General features: G+C 36.1%; 1 protein-coding gene across 2 annotated transcripts in view; it reads left to right on the forward strand.

The window, feature by feature from the left end:
- LOC145492353 (uncharacterized) overlaps positions 1-25,271 on the forward strand; it is a 53,134-nt gene that overhangs the window by 17,360 nt on the left and 10,503 nt on the right. For both annotated transcript variants that reach the window (XM_081471793.1, XM_081471792.1), the window contains exons 6-9: positions 9,621-9,743; positions 18,853-18,892; positions 20,461-20,520; positions 23,296-23,403. In XM_081471793.1, coding sequence (XP_081327919.1) covers positions 9,621-9,743; positions 18,853-18,892; positions 20,461-20,520; positions 23,296-23,403 — 331 coding nt within the window. The remainder of the gene's footprint in view (positions 1-9,620; positions 9,744-18,852; positions 18,893-20,460; positions 20,521-23,295; positions 23,404-25,271) is intronic.

Here is a 25,271-nt window from a genome sequence, read left to right on the forward strand (position 1 = left end):
TACAGACACTGTGGCCTTATGCCCTAACGAAGCCTGATTTTTTCAGATTTAGGGTGTTCTTCCGGGCATGTTCTCTCCAAAACAAAGTTGATGACCCCCCATTTTTTTTTACATTTCTGACATAACTAACTCATCATCTTACAGTGGTAAAAGTCTCAGAAAAAAATTAATGTTGGAAAATTTTTGCACGAACATCCTTAAGGCTCTAAGATTAATTTTCCAAAAAATGACCGTGGAAACTTCTAGACATAAATTCATGTCATGTTAAAAAATGAGTTTGAACTAACAACTGACTTAGAAGCACTTCACTCCCAAATGGCATAGCAGTTGACTTTTTCTTCATTCAAAGAAGTTTTCATTCAAGAATCTATGAAACCATTGTAAGTTTTAACGCTCTTTCAAATAAACTGGCCAAAGTTTTAATTTACGCATAGTCAAAACAACATATCAAATTCCTTTACACATGTAGTTACAGCTGGAAAGTAAAGCTGTCATGCAACATGTTTTTGAAAACAGCTGTTTGCCAAATATCACTGAAATTTTTCCTTCAGGAAAGGGACACATTTAATTAAGTCATACACTTTGTAGTTTGTAAATGAGAGTAAATTGCCTTGGTTAATGTTTTTAATTTGTCACATATTTCAATGACGTCATACTATAAAAAATAGGTCCGCAATGCGTACTTGTGGTCTTATGCTTAGTTTTATTCCATTTGATAAATTAATGTCAGTATCTGGGAGTTGAGTTGCTACAGTGAGATGGTAGACAAGTCGTTACAATTTTTAATTGGGAAACGTGAGAGATTATGGCCTTAGTGAACAGCAGCCCCTTAAACCATCCCAGTAGTGTACTCTGCACTAAAAAATGATTAAGGATTAGGAAGCACTTAAAAACTTTAAAACCCAGTGAGATTAAAATATCATCAAGAGCCCCAAAAAAGAAATTAACATTTGAATAATTAACGGAAGCAATGTTTTGTCTAGTGGATAAATTTAATTTGGCAATTATGTACACTGAAATCTATGGCTTTGAAAAGTTCGATATTTTGGAGCTTTCTTGGCTTTATCTTAGATAAAATTCAATTTGAAAAAACATTTATTTCAAGTTTCTTTCATATTTAGGCGTTTTTTAAAAGCAAACGTGTTTGACATGCATGCATTATCTGAAAAGCATTTCGTCGACACTTCGCCTCTAAATTAAATATTCTGTGTTTTCCCCTATGTTTGTATCGTATCACTCTGAGCCATTTTTGTGTGTTTACAAATTTAGAAAATTACCACAACGCTTCAGAAATACAAAGGAGTATATTTATTTCCGTTAAAGTTAGGGAAAGTGAAGACTGAAGTATTTCTGCAGTTTTATGGCAGATATCAGCCAGTTTCACACCGCTGACGGTATTTTAGCTGTCCTGCGCTTTGAAAAACCTTTCATAAGAGATATTTTTCAATTTAATCTGTTCAGTACTTTTCGAGAAACGACTTTCGAATGTGTTTATTGGAATGCAATTCTTGTTAGCAGCCACGGCCTGGTGCCTCATGTGAATCAGTCATGCTGAGAAATGACAAGACTTTTTTTCGAAGTAGACTTAGGATAAACACATTGAAGATAATTTTCCTGCCCGGCACTTTGAAAAGGCTTTCCAAGGAGAATTCTCTTGATCCAAATGTTGCGGTAAGTCAGGAGAAGCAGCTTTTCTCACCATGGACATGCAAACCTGGTAAATATTACACAGCACTTCTGAAATCAAATATGCAAACATTTGCGCCAGTTTTTTCGGAACAACAGTTCTAACAAACATGAAACAAATATTTTAGCTGTCTTGGGCTTTGAAATAACTTTCAAAAGAGATACTTTTCGCATCAATCTGTTTGGTACTTTCCAAGAAATGACTTTCAAGAGGTTAGAAATTAGAGTCTTGGCGCTTTGTGTTAATTATTCATACAGGAGTATAACATGACTTCTATTAATTTTTTAACTTTGGAGAAGCATGTATATTTTTCCTGCCCTGTGAGCGCTTTGAAAATATGCCCAATGCTAACAGTGTGGTATACATGTAATTCAAAACAAACTTATTTTTTCTCTTAACCGGCCAGATTTTCGATTTCATATTTACTATAGTAGTTGCGACCCGATGACACGTGGCCATTGCCTGCACAATCATGGGATGAAGACTAAAAATAACTTTGACAGCGTGATGCGAAGCTTAAACTAGATTGAAAAAGATTGTCACAGGGCACAGGGATGTGTTCTCTCACCTCATTTTCTCTTGGTTTCCATATAATGCATGCTCTGATTGGCTGAAACAGTGTGCTTTATCAGAGAACAGAGCACGTGTTGATGACTGTAAGCTGGCTTTCAAATTTTTGCCTCGGAATTTTGACAAATTTGACCCAAATTAAACCCATGTGACTCAGACAAACGCAATGGAAACAAGCTTTTTGTCTGCAGTAAATATGGCTCACAGAGACCATTTTTAGCAATAGTAGTGTTAAAACTGTACTAAAATAACAAGTTTTGCTGGATTCCCGCCGACAAAACACATAGCAAAATAAACAAATTCTAAACCTAAATTGTGATAAAAGACATTATATTTGTTATGAAGGTAGGAATTATACTTAAGAAGTAAAACAACGACAGAAATCAACAATTGAGCTGTCTCTGTTTATGATGAGAAGCTTTATTTTTGTAAAAATGCTCAATTGCTCAAACAACACTTACATGTAGTGTATTAGCGCTCGTTCTCCGGTTATCTCAGTGAAGTGAACCGACGAGTGGTCAGTTCAAAGCTTGCTCTGATATTCTCTTCTGTGCTCGGAGTAGAACTAGTGGAAGCAGTTTAGTCTTTCTAACTTTGCGCTAGTTTAAGCAATCTTGCTGCAAGTGGCTGCAAGCTGTAGATAACTGTAGCTCCTTTCAAATTCAACTCAGCATTTCGCATTTTCATCTGCAAGCTTTGAGCTCCTTGTTTCGTAATTTCCATTGGAAAAGTGCACGTTTTTATGAGTCACAATACAGCCAGATTCCTCTGGACTGCAAACCTTTACCTGCCTTTAGATCCTTATTTAAGTAATTAACTAAAAGGTGAACTTAAAAGGCATTGTTCTTCTCTCCAAATCCGATTGAAACTACTCAAAACTGAAAGCTTAGCTGAAGTCCAGTTTGTGATTGACAGCTGTCTCTTCATAAGCCAATCAAATTACTTGAACAAATCTAACAAGGATTGTGATTATGAAGAAGAACTTGAAAAGGAAATTAATAATTTGCAACGCTTAGTTGAATCCAACAATATTGAGGACGAGGATAAGAAAGACACTCTGCACGCTTTAGACGCAAAAAAATTAGAATTAGAAGAAATAATTGAACACCGAACAAAAGGTTCAATCTTGCGAGCTAGATGCCGATGGCACAATGAAGGTGAAAAGAATACAAAATACTTTTTAAACCTAGAAAAACGGCATTACAAACAAGGGACAATAAGCCAATTAAAATTAGATAATGAAAACTTTGTCAGTACAGACAAAGAAATTCTGAATGAGTGCGAAAACTTCTACAAATGCCTTTATAGTTCAAACAAGTGTTCTCAAAATGAACTGACAAATAGTGTCTTCTTCGGTTCGCAAACAGAGAAAAAAACTAAACCTAACTGAACAAAAAGGCTGTGAAGGTTTACTAAATAAAGCGGAATGTCTAAAAGCACTTAAGGATATGGAATGCAACAAGACCCTGGGCTCTGACGGTTTACCGGCTGAATTTTACAAAGTCTTTTGGATTGATATCTCTGACCTTTTCTTAAACTCAATAAACTACGCTTATCGTATCGGTCAGCTTTCAGTAACTCAAAGGAGAGGTATTATAAAACTCATACCAAAAAAAAAGACTTCTTAACTGCGATTACAAAATAGCAGCTAAAGCTATTGCTAACAGATTCAAACAGGTTGTTCCAAATATTATTAGCTATGACCAAACCGGCTTTCTTAAAGGCAGATTTATTGGAGAAAACATTCGATTCATCGATGGTATTATCAAGCATACAGCCGCGAAGAACATTCCAAGACTCCTACTCTTTCTCGACTTTGAAAAGGCTTTTGACATGGTAGAGTGGTCTTTTTTGCAAAAAACATTACAACATTACAACTTTGGACAATCCACTATAAACTGGATCAGGCTTTTTTATCATAACACAGAAAGCTGCATTCTCAACAATGGCTGGTCTAGCAATTTTTTCAAACTCGAAAGGGGGGGTAAGACAAGGCTGCCCTCTGTCTCCGTATCTGTTTATTCTCGGTGTAGAAATATTAGCCAAAACAATAAGGAAAAATAAAAACATTAAGGGCATAACAATAAGCGAACAAGAAGTAAAGATTAGTCAATACGCAGATGACACTACCCTTGTTTTAGACGGATCACCCACCTCTCTAACAACCTCCTTACAAATATTAGACCTTGTCAGTGAAGTTTCTGGTCTTTGATTGAATAGCAAGAAAACTGAAGCTCTGTGGATCGGTGCCAATGTTGGAAAGGAAACACATCTCAGCCCTGATAAAGAGTTTAAATGGGTAAAGGATAAGGTTAAGGCTCTAGGGGTATGGCTCTCCACCAACCCCGAAACCACCATAGAAGCTAATTACAGCAAAAAACTAAGCAAAATCAGAAATAGCTTAAGCTGCTGGGAGCTGCGTCGTTTAACTCTACTAGGCAAAACTACAGTCCTAAAAAGTCTGATTGCCTCTCAACTGGTCTACATCTTGTCTCCTCTGTCATCCAACCACAGTGCTATTGCAGAAATAAATAACATTTTCTTCAATTTTCTATGGGATGGCAAGGGGGACAAGATAAAGTGCGACATAATGATCAACGACCACGAGAATGGAGGGCTAAAGATGATTGATATCAAACTTTTTAACAAAGCCCTTAAATCAAGTTGGGTAAAAAAATATCTAGATCCGGAAAATCAAGGTAAATGGAAACTTTTGCTTGATTATGAATTACGAAGTCTCGGTGGTGTCGAATTTTTTCGTGCCAACCTTAATAAGCAAGATCTGTTTAAAATTATCAAAATAACAGACACCTTTACTTCAGAAATACTCCACATCTGGGCAGAAATCTCACTTGAAACTAGTATCTCCTCTATCGATCAGCTGAAGGTGCAAAGTCTATGGCATAACTTCCTTATACGTGTTGGTAACAAACCTATATACTATCGTTCATGGTCTGTAAAGGGAGTTAAAAAAGTGGGCCATTTGATGAATGATGCGAACAGTTTCCTATCTTTTTCTGATTTTACAGAACTCTACAACATAAATACAAACTTTCTTACTTTTCAAGGCATGTTATCAGCTGTTAAGGCCTTACAAAAAAGCAGTGAAGCTAACTTCAACAACTGTAACACTGCTTACGAATCTGTTTTTGATACCTTCCAAAAGTCGACAAAACCAAACAGACTAACGTATAAAATCCTTAAGAGCAAGAAACAAAAGAACCCAGTTGAGGTCCAAAGAAAGTGGGTCACAAAATGCATGCCTGAAACACCAGACGATATCGACTGGAAGGCAGTTTACAAAACACCCTTTCTATGCACAAAAATCTCTAAATTGATCATGTTCCAATTTAAGCTACTACACAGAAGACTAGCGACCAACATTTTTCTTACCAAAATAAATCTCAAGGATAACGAGCAGTGTACTTTTTGTAAAAAGGATAAAGAGACTCTCCTCCACTTATTTTGGACTTGTGATATATCCAACTTTTTTTGGCAAGAATTTAAACAATGGTTAATTAATCATGGAGAACTTTCGGAAACTTTTAATCTGTCACCATACATCGTACTAGGGCTTAAGCCCAATGATAACAAAAAACTAAACTTCTTTTTTTTGGTCGCTAGATATTTTGTATGGATATGCAAAACACCCAACACCTCTCCGGAGATAAAAAGCTTTCCCCTCTTCCTCTCACATTACAATACAGGGATCCCCTCCCCTTAACTCTTTTATGGAAAAAACCATGCTAAAATCACTACTTATATTTTCTTTAACTTAGTTTAAGGATATTTTGATGTTTGTCTTTATTGTCTTTTTTTTTTTCTCCTGTATATAATTATGTAAACATAGTAGTTATTGTATTATAAAAGTCTTGTAAGTCCTGTAGGTATTGTGTCTTTGTAAGTATTGTAAATGTTATGCAATATCAATAAAAAAAAAAAATTAAAACAAAATAAAAAAGGATTGTGATTGGCTTATTTTAGTGTGCTTTATCAGAGAACAGAGCATGCTGACGCCAGTTTTACTCATTTGGAAAATAAAGTTTGGTTTGAAAATTCAGCCAAATGCATGGGGAAATTATTGGATTCTTTATCATAAAACAAATAAAGAATCCTCAACTGTACTCTGTTTTGTTGTAAAGCACACAGGAAGTAGTAGAGCACTCAAGAAGTAGGAAAAAACACCCAATTACATCTCGTGTTTTTCCCTACACTTCTTTTGTGCTCTACTGCTTCCTGTGCGCTTTTCAACAGAACAGAGCACAGTCGAGGCTTCTTTATTTGTTAATTATTGCAGTGCCATTTGTACAGAACAAAAACTCACCTTTTACCAGACTATTCTAAGATAGTTTATTTTTTGTTTTGTTGGCTTCAAAAAATGATGGGCTGAGGTGTAGAACAATTTATGGCTACTTAAATCATTTTACACTTTCGATTTGTGTCACGCACTGTTTTAGCAAGTACTTTTTTCCCTCTGATCCAATTTGGGTTCAAAAAAATTAGTAACTGAACAATTTTATTTCCATTTTATTTTTCCAATATCAGACCCAGGACTAACCTACATGTATTAGCATCTGGGATAGGTGGGGCAGTTTTCAAAATAGCCAGTTAAATGCACCGATTGCCGGCTTATGACACGATACAATATTTTTATAACCCTGTTAAATAAACTGGCTTGTGAGAATACTTGCTTGTGAGAGCTTGTGTGGTGCAGCCCGCACTGGATTCCAAGCCATTGAATGTGGGCTTGCAAAAGTGTATTAGTATCAGTGCAATCCCCTCTAAACATAAGCCGAGTCTAGATATGTTGGCTTGCGTGAGCAAACAACTCCTGTATCACTGAGGAAAATCACTGAGTGAAACCTGAATGAAATAACAAAGGACAAACAAGGCAGTGCAGTTAATTTTTGAAATGAATGGAAGAAAACCAATCATAAACAGCAAGACAGAGCGATTTTGAAACAGAAATAACTTACCTTGAACAATTACAACTAATTTGCAACATAATGTTCTTCAAAATTTTTTACAAAATAGGTAAACCGTCTGCAGTTACTCAGTACGACAACGATACCCCAGGAGCAATGGCCGACAAAACAACTCGAAAACAATGAGTCGCAATTGCTAGTACCCAGTCTACCTGCTGGACTATTTATTCTCCCAGGGGTCTGTCATGTATCATCTCATCCTGAGAGTGACACAGCGTCAAGATCGGCCTCTGACTTAGTGGTCTGTATGCATTTATAAAATGCCATTTATAAAATGCGTAAGACCACAATAATCAAATGAAATTTTGCTACAGATCCAGCACTCTTAGGTATGCTTCAAGACAATTAGACAAATGACACTGAATTGACTTTGCGTACTAACTATTAACTACATATAACAATGAAAATATGTGATAACCTTGTTACAGCAAGTTTTTTTCTGGCACTGCCACTGTGCTGTCGGGACATGCAGTCAGGAAAAAATTGATTTTGGTCGCTTAAGGCCCATTCCACACACCGCTCCATTCATGCGCTGAACCTAACTGATGAGTTAATTATGGCAGAAGAGCGGCATTTGAATCAGTTTGGTTCAGCCGGTTAGTTTAAGTGCGACAAACAACATTAATTTCGGCAGGGTCTGTCGCACTATGTGACGTTGGAGCAGCAGCTGATTCATACAGTGTCCTCCTCATGTGTCAAACCTAATGCGTAAATTACTGTAATTTATTTTTCATATAACGGAACTCGTGATTAGCGCAAAATTGAGTGGCGTGACCACTTATGCATGAAGGTCATAGTCATCGCTAAGAATGAAGTCAACAAAATACCAGTATGCCTTTGATTTATGAGAAACGGGACTGTATAAGCGAGTTTCTTTAGCGCAAATTCATTTTTTGCTTTTTCTTCATGATAATAGCCCGGCTTATTAGATTTCCCTTTAACAAGTCAATTTAACCGGGAGAAAACCTGTCTAAATACAAACACTGAACCTTGAGTTTGAATTTGCTTCCCTAAATATTGCTATAACAGCATGATAACAGCGAAATGTTAGTTGCAGCTTTTCTATTTGGACAGAGTTCGTGAATTCAGAACGCATATTAATTTTTCTTGTCGAATATTGTTACCACCGGCTTCCTGAATTAAGTTCGATGCAAGTACGCCGTCTGAACCAGCCATCGCTCCAAAGTCACTCTAAAGTCAAACTTAATCAAGTTTGGTTCGGCACATGAGTGGAGCAGTGTTTGGATGGGGCCTAAATTTTACATTTACTCTATCTTAGAAAAAAACATTTGTATTGTTTCTGAACATTTGTATTATGTCTGAATTTTGTCATTAGAAAAAAGAAGAGAGGAAAAAACAACAACCAACTTTGTGTTTCACTCATTTTCACTTCATGTTCGCCCATTGGGCAACCTGTGATAAGAAGGCGCTAGCCTGACTGATCATTTCCCTAGTCCCGTGCTATCAGACAGCCTTTTTGTCGCACCCTGGTTCACTTATACCCAGTCTTAATTAGCATAGCTTTTGACAATTTTACTTCTCTGTTTACTCCTTAGTTTTTGTTTTAATTGAGAAGATATATCAAACACTCAAGACAGTGTTTCATCAGCTATCCAAACACCTCGAACTTCGTCAAAAATGCTACGCTGTGCGTTGTATTTTCAACTCTCCTCTCGGTGTTTGGATATTTGATGAAACACACTCTCTTATATTACTTCATGTACAGATTTCATTTCTGTGTGTACAATTCTACTGATGTACATTTTAATCATAATCTCAGCTTTATTATAACCTGTATGCTGCTACAGTTCCATTTTAAATTTAGTTGAGGCTGTACAGTTGCCAAGCTCAGCAAAAATTCCTATACCAATTTAAGGTTCTTAAAATGGTCTACAGTGACACCCTTGAGCTAAAAGGCCTATAGCTTCTCAGAAAAGTGCTTGCAAGAAAACTTTATCTTATAATTTTGAGATAAAAGCACACAGTTCTAAGTTTGCAAAACATGTTTCGGATGACCAATATCCATTTTCAGTTGCAAATACTCCAGTTGCAAATATTCCATCTTCAGTTGCAAGATCATCAGTGGTGGTTATCAAAGGCGGGAAAAAATAAATGAATTAAATATGATAAAATAAAACTTAAAAGTTTAAAAGTAATTTCTCAGAAAATTACATTATTATTCATATTTTGTGAAAACGTTTTACTTTGTATTATTTAAAAGTTTATAGTGTGTTTGTGTAGCCCAAGGTGGTACACAACAAGGTAATTTTGTTGAAAATGCAGAGTGGTGAACTCTGCAACAGGTATGAGACAGTTGAACAAGCTTTTAACTAACTTTGATTATTATTTTAACTCATGATATTCACAATTATATTAAGTTTCATAACAGGAAGCTATGACAGAACATGTAAAGTGTGGGATACAGCCTCAGGAGAAGAGCTTCACGTATTGGAAGGACACAAGAATGTTGTGTATGCAATTGCATTTAACAATCCTTATGGGTATGTTCTAACAAAACATTCATTAACATTTTTTACTTAATATTCTCAAACTCATTAATAACTGATCAAGTTTAAACAAAGGAAATTATGACCATGATGGTGTTTACAAGGGTTTCAATAAATTTTTGAGCAGGCGGGTATCAGGGCATGACAACCGGGCAGAAAACATGCAAAGCCTGGAGTGCATTGTTAAGCTAGGGGGGTCTGCAACCCTCCAAGTTGCGACCATTTTAGTCGCCATGGTGACTAGAATTTTGGAGGTGGCGACTAACTTGAAAGGGAAGTCGCCAGCCCGGTGACTAAAAGCGAGAGCTTGAGCGGACCATCATCCAGAGTGAAAAAATGCTCTGAGCGTTATGAATTCACTTGTAAAAATAAGTTCTTCTGCCATTTTAACCCACTCAAATTGATACTAAAATGAAATGAAATGTTTAATTCCAAGAATCCATCATAAGAAAGAACAAATTTGCAGTATGTCATTAAGCTTTGTGTGTGACAAACTTCATTCTGCTTGACCGAACTTTAGCATTTGAGAATTTTACCTTTGAGCGTGAGACAATGCATGTGTACAGTCTCTACATCTTTGATACATTGTTAAGTTTGGGTTTGTACAGTGAAACTGGAAAATGTGTGCAAAAAATTGCACAGCACCTTCGCAGTGTTTTCCTGACAAACATAGCTATTTTTATCCATGGAAAGAAATTTGATCAGGGCAGGTTTTGATCACGTGCTAGGTAACCACATGCATCACACAAGCAACAAAACAATGCTATAATTTTTATCAAGCTTCATATTAACACTTGATTACCCATGTACCTAAAAGTTACTCTTTGTTTCAAAATTGTCATCAGAATATTTAGTCAGTGGATGGCTTCCTGGGCTCTTGCCTGTGAGGCAAGCGAGTAGAGAAAGTTACTTGCCCAAGAGGAGGATGTACTTGTCCCAGATGAGTGGACAGTTTCTTTTTTCCAGCCCTGTTTAGATACGCTGGATAACACTTTCTACAATCTAGTTGCTACTTGGTATAATCTGTGCTATCTACACTTGTGTTTTACTCTGTAAATGTGAATTAAATTTCACAGTATTTGTGTGTTTTTTGTTGTTGTTTTTTTCGATGGAAAAAATGGCAATGGGGTTTTTCAGGGCCAATGAAATCAAATGATGAAACAAATAATGCAAATGAACATAACATGGTTAAAAATCCCAACTGGCGGGAGGCAGACCAGTTGGCTATTTCACAAACATGACCGAGGAGTTGAACTAGGGTCTACAGAGAAACAACCCCAGCTAAGTGGTCAGAGTGGGACTTGAACCCATGACCTCCGGATTTCAAGTCCAGCACCCTAACCACTCAGCCACGCTGCCTCCATGAAGGGTGTTTGAAGGGTCGGTTGATTGATGGAAGATATGATCATCAATAATAAAAATATATTATTTGAATCACTTTTTATAGAACTAGCTCAGGGATAGCATATTAATTAGTTATTATTTATTTATTAATTAATATATTAATTAGTTAATTAATATTGATCAATTTATTACTAATCAATTAATTTCTATATTTTGGCCACTGAAATGTTTCACTGGCAACCAAAAATAAACATTCAGTGGCCAAATGGCCACCAAGAAAAAAAGTTAACTTGGAGGGTTGGTCCGGGGCCGTGCCCCCAGGAAAATTCTGAAATCCTACACTTGCAGAGATGCAATAGGCCCTTTGCAGCTAAGCCATCACGTGACCTATTTGTTATAGAATTATGGGCTATAACTTAACGAATGCCAGAAATGGAAAAGGCATGTTGAAAATATCAAAATGGCCAAGTTTGAGGCCCCCATCATTAAAGAAGGAGATTTTATGATGGTATGAATTTTTAAAAGAGTAAGATTTGTATGGAAAAAGTTGCTGGAGAGCAACATTTTATATACAAATCCTCTAAATTTTCTGAAAATTCAAACTGTCATATAAACTTACTCTTTAATTCAAGGGGCCTCAAACTTGGCCATTTTGGTATTTTCGATGCACTCTTTCCATTTCTGGCATTCTTTAAGTTATAGCCCATAATATAAAAATTTTTGAGGAAACATTTGGAGTCCAAAATCAGTACCATTTAATTGCATACAGGAGACCATGTATAGTAAACTTTAGAAATCATATTTTGATGCCATTGATCAACAGATGAATCAGTTTTTGTAATATTTTACTGTTTGCATTAAAAGAAGGTATCGCAAAAATTTCTATTCATTCCGTAATTACCAGCGTTTATAGGTTTTTAGCAGCAATTCTTTTTTTAATTACTGAAAAATGTGCGGTTATTACTAGTTATTACTTATATAAATAGCAAACCACGCAAGCAGAGTTCTGTATTTATACCGTAAAGAGACTTACATGATATGAGAATTAATAGCACAGAATAAAGCTTTTCAGTGTTTAGGAGAACTATGACAATACCGAGCTTTATGTTATTTTTAATTCAATGCAAACAGGTTAATATATATTTTTGTCTGCGGTTTAAAGAAAAATGAAACTTGAAACTTAAATCAATGGGAAAGAAATTTATCACATGCTAGGCACCCAGTGAAAGCAGTGATTGAGATATCTATCTACAATTTCATCGCTTTCTAGAGCCAGGCAAGCCAGGCTGAGAAATAATTCTGTACTTCCTTCACTCTTTATGGACAAAGAGCCAGAAACAGAAAAAAAAAGAACATGCCCAAATATACTCTATTTTCGAAACTATTAGCCATTTTCGCTAGCGTGGTAAATTTATAGCAATTAACTGTGAACCGACAAGTTCCCTAGTAATTGAACTCCATGATCAATTTCAGACCATTTACTCATGCAGGGAAACGTGGAAGTACATTTAATACTTCATTATACAAGAAAGGTTTTCAACACAAAGATGTTACCCTGGGTATTGGACATCCCTGTTATGGTCAATTGCACCTGTCAAAACAAGGTATCTGCTGACCAGTATCACATGACCATATCGTGGGTTCAAGTTTAGAGCCGATCAAGGTCATGTGTTTTAAGTTCACCGCTGACCAAGTGCTGGTTTTCAATTGGATAGGGGGCTCACTGAGGTTAACTTGTTGTAAACAGGGTCAGGTTGTTTGGAAGCTGGTTAAGGTGGCTGAACACAGTTTTCACACACGCTCTTGCTAATGCAATTCAGCGCACGCACACAGGTTGCAAAAAAAAGATGTCAAGATAGCGATCATGTTATTTGCTCAATACCCGCGCTATCTGTACTATTTTTCTTCATAACTGAACACAGTGTATTGATGGTTTTAGTCTTTTATTACAAAGGTATGTTAATAAGGTAAGGATGCAAAGAACCCAGCAATTCTCAGCTTTTTCTTTGTGAAAACACCCATTTAAATGCAGCGCCTGGGTAGTAAGTTGAAAAAAATTTGGACTGAATGTAGAATAGCTTTCTTGGAAATACGCCTATTTCTTGAGAACATTAGAATTTCAAGAAATTTGGCACGATAATACCTTAGGAAATAAGTAACTGGAGTGTTGAAGAACATTTGAACTTTAACAAAGGAAATTCTGGATATTCCAGTGAACCTTCAACAAGGGATAATTAAAGATCTCTCTGTTAAATTGTTATTAAAATAGTGTTAACTTGTGAGCATCACTACAAGCTTGCTGGATGCAAATTATAAAGAAAATCTAACGACTAGATTTTCTGCAAATAAACAAAACCGATTTTAAAGGCCTGTTAAAAGTTAACTGACAGAAGTATAAATTTTTCTTGTATACAAATGTTTTTCATTGCTTTTGTTTTGTGTTTTTTGAGATTATTCAAACTCAAAACAGAAGGCTAAACAATATACAGAAAGCCTCACTGCAAATCAAAATTCTTGCTTATCCTGGGTTAGCTTAATCAGGCTTTGAACAACCCAGCCCAGGAGCTCTGCTTTTAGGCTTGGCTAAATCTGTATATTACACATGTCAGCAGGGGTTTTTTGCTGAATGCTGAATACAGAATGCAGCATGGAATGTTTGCTTGTGGTTAGTTTTACTCATATTTGAGGTTAGCTTTTATTTGTTGCAAAGGTCAGCATTATGCAGTCAGGGAAATGGGAGATGGCCTTTTCACAGGGGTTGGTCGCTTAATAGGGGTTGGTGTACATGCTTTTAATATTTTTTACCATGGGGTTAATTTCTTTGTGAACATCGAATCACATCAAGGCAGTCATAAAAAAAATGTGTGTTTGAATATTTTAATCAGTTTTCCCTTTCTATTTGAGACTCTTATCTGTCATCACCTTTTCCAAATTAAAGCTAAGCTAGGTGTGTAAAGAGAATAGGAAACCCCTCATTGGGACAACCAAAAGGTGGCCAATTAATTGGGTTTTATTTGCGGTATTTTACTGACAATAATTTCGGGACTTTGATAACTGGCCACTTAATAGGGGGTGGCCACTTAATAGGTGACTGCTTAATAGAGGTTTGGCTGTATTGTAGTTGACCCTTTGCAACAAATAAAAGCTAACTGCAAGCAAACTTGAGTGAAACTAGTACAAGCAAACAGTGCATTTGGCAGTTGGCATTCTGCATTCAGCACTCGGTGTTCTGCAAATTACCCCTGCTGATACCACAATTGCACTGAAGTTTTGTTATGTCATAGTAATTGGACTGAGTGCAGTACGATTGAGGGTGTAATCAGGTGAGTAATTTCAAAATCAGACAAGCATGGAGGGTGAGGTTGATTTGAAATTATGAGCAGGATTTTTCCCTGAATTATATGACACAAGGTCCAATTACTAATTAATTGTATCAATAACAAATTTCAAGATTAAGAGTCACTGCCTTTAAATATAGACCAAGCACCGGTTCAAGTCGAAAAATCGATTTTGCTCATTTTCTGCCCATAGATTGGCCTTAGCTAGAAAGCAAACGGACCATAGTTAGTTTCTGCTAATACAGGTTTTTTGAGAAGAAATTTGCAAAAAACGATTGCGCCCTGATTGAGCTCAAAATCTACTTCTGGTTATGCTGAATTTTCTGAATATTTGATCACATCGCACACCACACAATAGCTACTTTAGAATCTTTCAATGATTTTTATATTCAACTCAGGTCTTCATGGTACAACTGAATGAAAAATAAAAGAAATCAAAGTTAGTTTTGAGCCTGAAACGAGCTTGAACAGACACACAACATTTGATAATGAGTTGCAAGCGAATTATAGCACTAAAACGTCACCATATTTTTCTATGGGTTATAACTTTAAATGCCATAAAAACACTTTCTACGGGTTAATTATACACCCACCTGTTTGAAATTCAAACAATATATCTGGGCAAATGCTTTTAAGTAGGCCGCCTTGGCCTGTGTTTCTGATAAATTTTTGCCCTAAATTTGCGTTGGAATATAAACAATTGCGTGACGTGGCCAGTCACCCTGAATTCATATTAAACTGTTTCCAACAAACGGCAGAAAGCTATCTGAGAACATTAGGGTGAAACAAGGAAAATGTAAAGGAACACTTTCAATTTTAATATTTTCAAAGGCGTCGAAATCTCGGCAACGTTAATTAAAAACAATTTACTTGGAGTTTGGTTTTACTGCTCTGTTGTTTTAAAAGCTGTCATTCTGTATTTGATCATTTTCATTACAAGGACAAGTTCTAGAAAGGAAATTGTTTTAAGTTCATTTGTTAAGCGTAATAACAAGTTTAGAAATATTGTTTGTTTGTAACCTTACGTGATCTGATTGAATGCTACAATGCCATAATTAAATTAGTATTTGCGATTTTAAAGGATTCCTTACGCTTTATTTGTACTCTCAGCTTGTTGACATTTGGTGTCTTTTCTTCTTCTATAAAGAATGAAGAGGTAAATTCAAAATGTAGCTACCTAAAACTAAGCAAATATTAAGTTTTTACTAAAGATAAAAGACATTCAGAGTGTAAGTATCACGGTAAGTGTTCAATTTAAATTGACCAATTACTGTGCTGGTCGGTTTGCTTTTCCAAGTTATGCTGCACTATCTGATAAGTTTAATACCTGTCCACGAATTTTCCTTTCCAAACAACTGACAAGCTCTCTAATATTATGTTTAAGTAAAGAAATTGACAGGTGTTTTTCGTCAGTCTTAAACCCATCTTTTTGGCGACCAGTTAATTTGGCTAATCGATTAACCAAGTTATATATTTTGAAAGCAGTTTTCATTGAAACTGTTGCTCTTCCGTGACCGATTTCCGAGAACAAAACAAGATGGATGTTTGCTGTTCGTTTAAGGCTGCCTTCCTTTGGGGTTATATTGATCACGATCAGTGATCCAAATCACTCAGATCATGGTGCATCAAACGACAAGCTGATAAATCCATGACCAGAGTAGATTCAATGGTTTCTTTGATGCACCATGATCTGAGTGATAACCCCTAAGGAAAAGTCACTAGTTGGTAGACAGTGCTCCTTTGATCGCAAAGACCAAAGGCAGTCAACAGAGATAACAAGTACTTAAAATATAACACACAAGTTCAAGATGCGAAGAGTCAAGTGGAACTGATTCATGCACGTGTTGCGATGTTTACCACTCCACAAAATGTCCATACAATGCCCATTTGTCCATCACATCATACATCCCTTGGTCTTGGCTAGAAAGGGCGAACTGAAAGATGTAGGGTCCCTCGAGAAATATCAAGGCACAAAAACGTCAGAGGGTAAATGCCCAAAAGCCAAACGGGTCATAAACAAAACTTTCTCCCAATTCATTATGAAAAGAACGGGTTTGCGTAAGATCAGAGAACATCTCACCCCTGTTGATACTTTTTACCTACACGCAAACATTTTGACCAGCTTCCAACTGTTCCAGGCATGTGGATTAAGTACACCACTATTGTTCTAGGTATGTTTAATAAACTTTGCTTCCAGCCACTGCAAAATGTAATGTGTGAACCAGTAAAAAAGGCAAGTGATTAGAACTAGTACAGGCACAAATGGAGTTGGCCCATCAAATATCTCTTATCCAAGCATGATCATGATGTAGCCTATGTGAGCAATATCCATCCCCCATTGTCCTCGGGGGTGGATACGCTGACACGCAGGCTAAGCACAGTGACCTATCCTTTTGTTGCATTTTTCAAACATTCAAAAACGTTTCAAAAAATAGTTTGACAACTTTTATTCCTAATGAATCACCTTAGGAGGCAAAAATGTTGTGATGTTTTTCAGCAAAAGGGGCCAGCGGAGTTGCACCCAGAGACTGGTACTTTAATTTAGATCGACCACTGTAATGTATATTTGTCTACCAATATTATGACCTGCAAATTTAAAAGACAGGTAGCAAATCGGATAATACTTTGTCTCAAAGTGTCACTACATTGAACAAATGACTAAAGTAGAAAAAGTAGATTTTTTGACAAACGTGTTCCAATATGATTGAAACGCAAATGTAATCCCTTTCGCAGCTAAATTCTAGAAATCCGGCCTTTTGCTGTTATTTTCTAGTTGAGGTTGGATATATTGTAAATGTACAAATTTTCTACATAGCGTAGAAGTCATAGAAGAGATGAGATGGCATCACGCAGTTAGTAGTTTTTATAATTTATCGTATTTCCACTTGAGTTAAATTGTCAATGATCTAATTGCCATAAACGATAGAGAATTGGTTAAATTTATCTCTAAAATGGCCAGTGGAGATCAGGGAAAGTATCAAGTTACACGTCTTCTGGAAATGAACAAGCTGTGTGAAACATGTACAATTATTACCCCAAGCAGCCTACAGTCATGTTTTTTATCAGGGATGTTGTGGGTGTTGCAAGGCAAATGAAAAAAATATAGATGTTTATATGAACTTACACAAAAAGAAAACATTTTTCATTATTTTTTCCACGATTTCTCTGAGCAGGTTGTCGGAAACGAACGACTATACCCGCGTCACGCAATAGTTTACATTCCAACAGCGGATTTTGAGCAAAATTGATGAAAAACACAGGCCAAGCCAGGATTCTTAAAACTATTTGAACAGAGATATTTTTTGATTTTCAAACAGGTGGACGTATAGTTAACCCATAGAAAGTGTTTTTAAGGTGTTTTACGTTAAAGCCCATAACAAAATGAGGTGATGTTTTAATCCAATAATTCGCTTTCAACACATTGTAAAATTTTGCGCGTCTGTTTGATCTCGTTTCGGGCTCAAAACTAACTTCAATTTATTTTATTTTTCACTCAGTCATACCACAAAGACCTGAGCTTAATATAATTCATTCATTCATTCATTCATTCAAAATCCATTGAAAGATTCTCAAGTAGCCATTGTACGGAGTGTGAAGCAATCAAGTATTCAGAAAATGCAGCAAAACCGGAAGTAGATTTTGAGGCCAATTGGGGCGAAACTGTTTTTGGCATATTTCTACCAAAGAAAGCTGTATTAGCAGAAACTAACTATGGTCCCTTTCTATTCTTACTAAGACCCATCTTTGGGAAAAATACAAGCGAAATCAATTATTCAACTTATGCCTCTGATAGGCGATTTTGGTCGATTTTTACAGGCATTCACTCTTAAAATCTTTGTAGAACTTCTTTTGAATGAAAAAGTGAGTAGTGTTTTCCCTAAGTTGTAAAAACTTTAGGGAACATTAAGAAGGAAGCCCTTAAAGATCACGTAATTGATGTGCGTATGGCGTAGGTATCCAATTGCAGGTATCCAATTACAAAAAGTTGAAATTGGATACCTGTAATTGGACAACCACATGATTGTCAACTGATTACATGGCAAATAGGCGCACAGAGAACCAATCATTAGATACAATTAGTGATGTAACAAGATAATTAGTTACTTGTTATACATGTGTTCACATGTACATACATGTACACATGTTAATGGGGAAAAAGTCACAGACACTGTATTTAACCCATGGTCATTGTCCTAAGTAACTGAAAGATTCTTAAAGATCCGGCAGTTGAAGGGTAATAAACAATTTTCATTTTGTGTTTCACAATCTAGTCATCTCATGTTTTGGTTGCCTGCCATTAGTGACATCAAAAGATGTGCTTCAGTTGTCAAGTGTGGTTGGTGGATTTCAATCCCCACTGTTCCACTGAAAAGTTATTCGCTAAGCAGTTACTCAGTTGTCCTTTTCTCTCCACATTTTAGGGACAAAATAGCCACTGGATCATTTGACAAGACATGCAAGGTATGACCAACATCACAGTTTTACATGAAGTAATCCACCACTACCAGATCTTTAGAGTAGAATAAAGTTTAATAATTAAATTTGAGCCCCCTTGCAGTAAGCACTTCCCCTTGAGTGTTGTTTTATTTCATTCAGTGACCCTTCCCAATAAACACCCCTGGAAAAAATCATAGAATAGACTGGCTAGACACATGAATTATGGAGTTTGTTTTCTCATGTGAATGCAACCCTGAACATGTGGATTTGGAGTGATGAAGCAAACAGCTCTATCACTAGTCTATGAAGTATTCCATATAGCTCCTGATTTCAAATATCTGTTGCTGTTTATTAAGCACTCTATGACATTCACATGTTTGTGTCCAAAAAGAAGTAAGAGCCTCACAAGTCATCCCCAATGAGCACCCCCTCTCTTTGAGCCAGCAAAAGTAAGTTGCTTAGCACCCTGGACACTAAATTGAATTATCAGAGTGATAAGTAATAAGTAAAAAGAGGTACTATATTATATGATACCTTCAGTCAACTGACGTAGCAAATGCAGCTTCATCTTACACCTCTGTGAATACAGGAACTGCTTACTATTTGGTCAGTTTGATATAAGTTATAACCAATAATTTATATTAATTTTTACAACTTATTGGGACTAATGAAGGACTCTATCCTGCATTTAACTAAATAAATGACCATGCATTGGAAGCACGGATATCTTTAATGTAATTACAAATAGAACTGGATGGTATAAACTTTATTTTGAGACTGGTAATCCCATTTATAACAACTGAGAGGAAAGAAATCAATGGTCAGTGTCACAAATGAGTAATCAGCGAGTTACAAACTGGCAGTTGTTATCGATCAGATATCTGCATTCTCCATTGGATAGTTCTGCAGCACAATAGCTAAGTGGACCTGACTGTTTACTTCTGCCAATTTTACTGATTGTTATTCATTAGTTGCAGTACTGTTTATCACAGTCACTATCCATGTACTAGCTTTGAGCATTCATCAAACTCAGTACACAAATAAACAGATAAATCCACTGATTTTATTGCTGAATTTCAAAGGGAATTGGGCTATGACTAATCTGCTCCAACTTAACTTGACAGATTCCAATCAGTGGTATTTTCAGTTTGACAAAATTGTATTGTTAAGTTGGGGGGTGGCTTGGAAAACTGAGTTTTTTTGCATAGGATATTTCTCGAAAACGAAGCGCAAATCAACAAAAACAATTATGCAATGATGCTTTTCATGTCAGAACAAGTCAGTCTGCCAAAAACTAGCTCGATCCTGCAAAAAATAGAAATCGCCCCGAAATGCTACATATGCCCTTTTTGCATGAAACCCTTAAATTACAATGGTCGTGATTTAAAAACCTAGGTCACATTTTACAAATCTTTTTTCTAGAATATTTATTGTTCCCTGCTTGTAGCAAAAGAATTTGCATATAATTGTCATTTGACCTTGATTATGACTGATGTTCCAAAATCCTCATTGTTTACTTTTGGATGATTTACTGCATCTATCCAATAAAATGAGATTGGGACTGATTCAAGCCATTACTATCTTTTTTGTAGCTATGGAGTGCTGAGTCAGGAAAGTGCTACCACACCTACCGAGGACACACTGCAGAAATTGTTAGTGAACAAGTTTTCTTTCTCTTTACACCACAGGTGGCCCAAGCTCACGATGCAGGGAGTTTATTATTATTTTTTATATATTTTTTTTACTTTTATGTGAACATTCAGCCAAAGGATATATGGCCAACACATACTATTACATAACAACCAAGTTTGAATATATGAAACGTGACTCTCGCCAGCATATGGAGGTGTTGTGTTACAACAGTTTGAATTTATAAAGATTTGTTTGGGAAAAACAGTAATAGACATTATAGCTGAAATTGTGATATTTTGGCAATAAAATTGACGTAGTGTACTTTACGATCTGTCGGCACCCTCATACAGAAAACTTATTTCAAAAAATGTGATAACTTCTTTTCTTCCAAAAAGTGGACAGTTGTAGTACCACATTTGATAAAAAATCACATTGAGAACTGTGCACTCCCTGGTCAGGGTCAATTTGTTCACCCAGCATTCCATCCACACTTTGAATGTGTCCATGGCAGGTCCTAGCATTATCTTTACAAAGTCCAGATGGCGAGCTGGCTTCGATTCAGAGCTTTGTAATGTACGCTATGGAGTTGAATTTTGCTTGGAATTTTACTGAAAAGGAGCGCTTTGCCCTGTACTACTATTCTGCATAGGAATTGAGGCAACTGGTATGCTTCCAATGGTTTTTTTTTTTTTTTTTTTCTCTTCGAGCGGTGGGCAGTATGGAATCAAGTGTGCAGCCTTAACTTGTTCTTAAGAGTGGAAAATCAAAAATCCATAACTCAATTAAAAGGCTTTGGATCGAGCTGAGAAGCAAGATGACAATAGAAAAGACAACAAGGCATTGAGGTAAGTCAATTATATTCCCCAAATATCACAATTTGAGCTATAATGTCCATTACTGTTTTCCCCATACAAACCTTTGTAAATTCAAACCATTGTAACACAACACCTCCATAAGCTGCAAGGTGAGAGTCACGTTTTGTGTATTAAAACTCGATCGTTATGTAATAGTATTTGTCGGCCATATATCTTCTGGTCAAATGTTTGCATAAAAGTAAAAAACAATAATAATAAATTATAACTCCTTGCATTGTGAGCTTGGGCCACCTGTGTTTATGCTAATCAGGGCTTGACACTAACTTTTTACACAACTTTCCACTTTGGAAAGTAGATTTCAAATTATACTTTCCATCTCAAAATTTTCCTTTCCAAACCCAAATTGAAGTAGACCCATGTCTACACTTGATCCTTTGCAATACATGTCTGTTAGAGGCCAGAGGAGGAATCCAAAATGGTGAATTTGATTGCACAATACCATGTGTATTAATTATACCCAGACCTACTCGATCGGCAGCTCTCTCAATATTCCAATACAGCGGATCAGTGAATGCTAGAATGGTGTAGACTCATCCTTTTTGAAAGTGGAAAATCGTTGTTGGATGGTTATTTTTATCATTTGATCATTTTTTATACAAAGGTTTTTCACTTACAGTTGTAAGCCTTTTTAATGTAAAATTTACTTTACCGCATGGCCCAAAGTTTACTTCCCAGATCAGGTAAGTATTTTGGTTCATTTTCGATTTTTTACTTTCTAAGAAGTAAATTTACTTTCCAATGGAAAGCGGATAAGTGTTAGTGTCGATCCCTGCTCATTCTAATTAATTCAGTAATTATTGTCATTGTTGACTATGAGGTTCATGCTTACCGGTAAGTGTTGTTGTACCCTGATATATAATAATTACTGTAAGCACTTTGTATTTCCACTATCATTCTATCCATAACATCTAATAGAAGAACGACTACAACAGCAACAACAACAACAGATAGCACATTGCAAATTACTACTACAGTGCATGGTTACTTCTTGGTGAAATTTTGGGCCCTGCATAAATGTCAAGTCTGTAAGGTATAGTTGAAGATTAGCCCCTCTAGCATTTATTCCAGAAATGATAAGTTGTAGCTGTAATGGCTAAATATATTTTGTAAATAATGACGTAAAATCCTTGCATCATGAACACAGGGCTCAAGAAAATTGCTTGAGTCAAACAAATAAACCCTGGGGGTGTTTGAACCAGAAAATATGATATGTGGTCCTTGAATTCCACATCAGGAAATGGAATCACAGAGTTTAGACATTGCCAATGGCAATATTGCTTAACCTAATGCCTGATCGCCTGAAATTACAAAACCAAGGGTTGCATTTGCACCATTAAGTAATCAACGCCTGGTGACTCTCCTTCTGACCTTCTGAACATTTTGAAGCTTTTGCTGGCAGTTTTAATAGAGAAGGTAATAGTGAAGGTATTTTAAAATGGGTAATCTCAATTGCAGTGTGCTACCAACATCTTGCAATAACATCAACCCCCAAATGCTTCTAATTATTATAGATATATATAACTTGAAACCACATATTTGGGAGCCAATCCAAATTATTCCCTTGAGGAGCATGTTTTCCTGGTCACAAGAATGGGAGGTATCAAACTACTAAATAGGGGTTTTAGGATGCGTTGAGGTTTCCACTATAACTTAAATCAAGCTAATACTGTATTGCTGTGTTAAGAAGAAAGACCCCAAAGGATTCTGGGGTGGACCCTGGCCAGGATGCACTAGTCTTCTGCTTGGTGGGACAACTTTGTTCATAAAATTAATAGTCTTCTTAAGAGTGGAGGGAATATTTTATGATGAGTGAAGGCTCCCTATATAACTTTTTATCAAGTTAAGTTTAAGTTTACTGTTAAGACAGTATTGCTGTACCTACCCTGTCCTATAAAACTTGATTCCTTTCCCTGGGCTTAGGTATGTGTGGCATTCAATCCACAAAGTACAGTGGTGGCAACTGGAAGTATGGATACAACAGCTAAGTTATGGGATGTGCAAAAAGGAGCTGAGATATCTACCCTATCAGTGAGTGTACAATTTTATATACAATTTCTGATTCCAAGTTATTTGAGTTAACAGAATTGTAAGTTGATCTAAATCCTACCCACTATTGTCCAAGTTTCATGGTATCTGGTTGTTTTAATGTATGGACCAAAATTTATGCTGGAAATCTAAATTATAAATTTGGAAAAAAATAGGGTAATTATTTATCAATAACCAGGCTCCAAAGTGTGTAATATAAGGAATATTAAATGCTGAAATGGCATTAACTTAATTCAAGCATTTCACCCTTGCTCACCATAGAGTCTCCAGTAGCTCAGTGGTTAGAGCATCCAGCTAGATCGTGGATGGGTTGTAGGTTCAAATCCCATCTGAAACTCAGATTTTTTTCTGAGTTGATGCTATTTCTGCATTTAATTATTAATAAATTAAGATATTATGTAGAACTGATATTCTTATATTGAAGCAATTCTACTATTTCATTTATCCATACCAAACTTATAGTATCATAAGTTGTGGTAGTGCTTGTAAGACCAGGTTGCATAAAATTATACTAAGCAGAAAAGATATGTCTGTACAGTAAGGATACTGCTACACAGTACTACAATCTTTTAATCTCAAATTTGAAAATGTGCTTAAAGGGCATTTAACACTCTTCTGCGCATGTGCGCAATTTGATTACTTATCTGAGTGAACAGTTTTCAAAGTTGATATTTGTGAGAAAAATCCTTCCCCATTGACCTTGTGAGGCAAGTGAAAATAGTAGCACCGATATTGAAGAACTGTTTAAAAGTTTTCTATGAAAGATTTAAGCAGCATATTTTGTGTTTTGAGCTGAATACTGTCAAGAAATACGATGTCCTCGAGAGGGGGTTTACAAAGCAGCTTGAGATGGAAGCTACTTTCGCCCTGTAGCCATCTTGTTTTGAAAGAAAAAAAGAAGAAAAAATGAAGAAAAGATAGGAGGCCTAACATCGGAAACTTTGTATAACTGCAGATGTGCGTGAAAGTTAGAAGAAAGTATTAAACCATATGTGCTTGTTGGGACACTAAGTGATTTCGTTTTCAAACAAAAGCTAAAAATCCATCTGTGTTCACAGGATGTAAAAATATGTAAATAGTGCAAAACAATAAAATACCGAAATCTGAAATCTTTTGTGCATGAAATCTTTTGTGCAGGAAATATTGATCACAAGCTGTCCTGTCTGTTTTCTTGGTACATTTATAGCCTTGATATTCCTTCCTGGTCTGTAACTGCAGATCCTAACCATGCAGAGAGTTGTTTAGCACAGTGATACCAATGTTGTCAAAAGGGTGTAAAGATTACACTATGAGACTAAAAGAATTGTTTAATATGTATAGTACACTTTGTCTGGAATAGGCCATTTTACAGTTATGTGCTTAGTTACCTGGCCTATGAATGCAAGTGAGGCTGACGGTGACCTTGCTTTGATACAGACCTCTGCTTTTCTTTTTTAAATGCAAACTAGTTAGCATAAGAACAACTTGATTTACACTACAAAAGCAGTGAGGTCTGTATCTGTATCAAAACAAGGTCACCTCCAGCCTCACTGTCATTCAAAGGCCAGGTCACTGAGCAAACAACTGTAAAATGGTCTATTGCATATACAGGGTACTGTGATTAGTGTAAAAGTATCTGTAAGTACTTATCTACTGTTCTTTTGTTAGTACGTTTTTTTTTTTCTTGTCATTTTTTTGGACAAGTGGATTGTATGCGTAGTTGACTAAAATCTGCAAAGTATCTGTCTGGTGGATGAGTAAATTGGGAAAATTAAAGGTGTTTTGTCCTGGTGTTGTTGCTATGGTAACATCACTGGATTGTTGTACCTCTGAAAAATTTAGACAGCCCATTGACATTAAATATAGAGGGT

Source organism: Orbicella franksi, chromosome 7 (genome assembly GCF_964199315.1).
Source record: "Orbicella franksi chromosome 7, jaOrbFran1.1, whole genome shotgun sequence".
NCBI classification, from domain to species: Eukaryota; Metazoa; Cnidaria; class Anthozoa; order Scleractinia; family Merulinidae; genus Orbicella; species Orbicella franksi.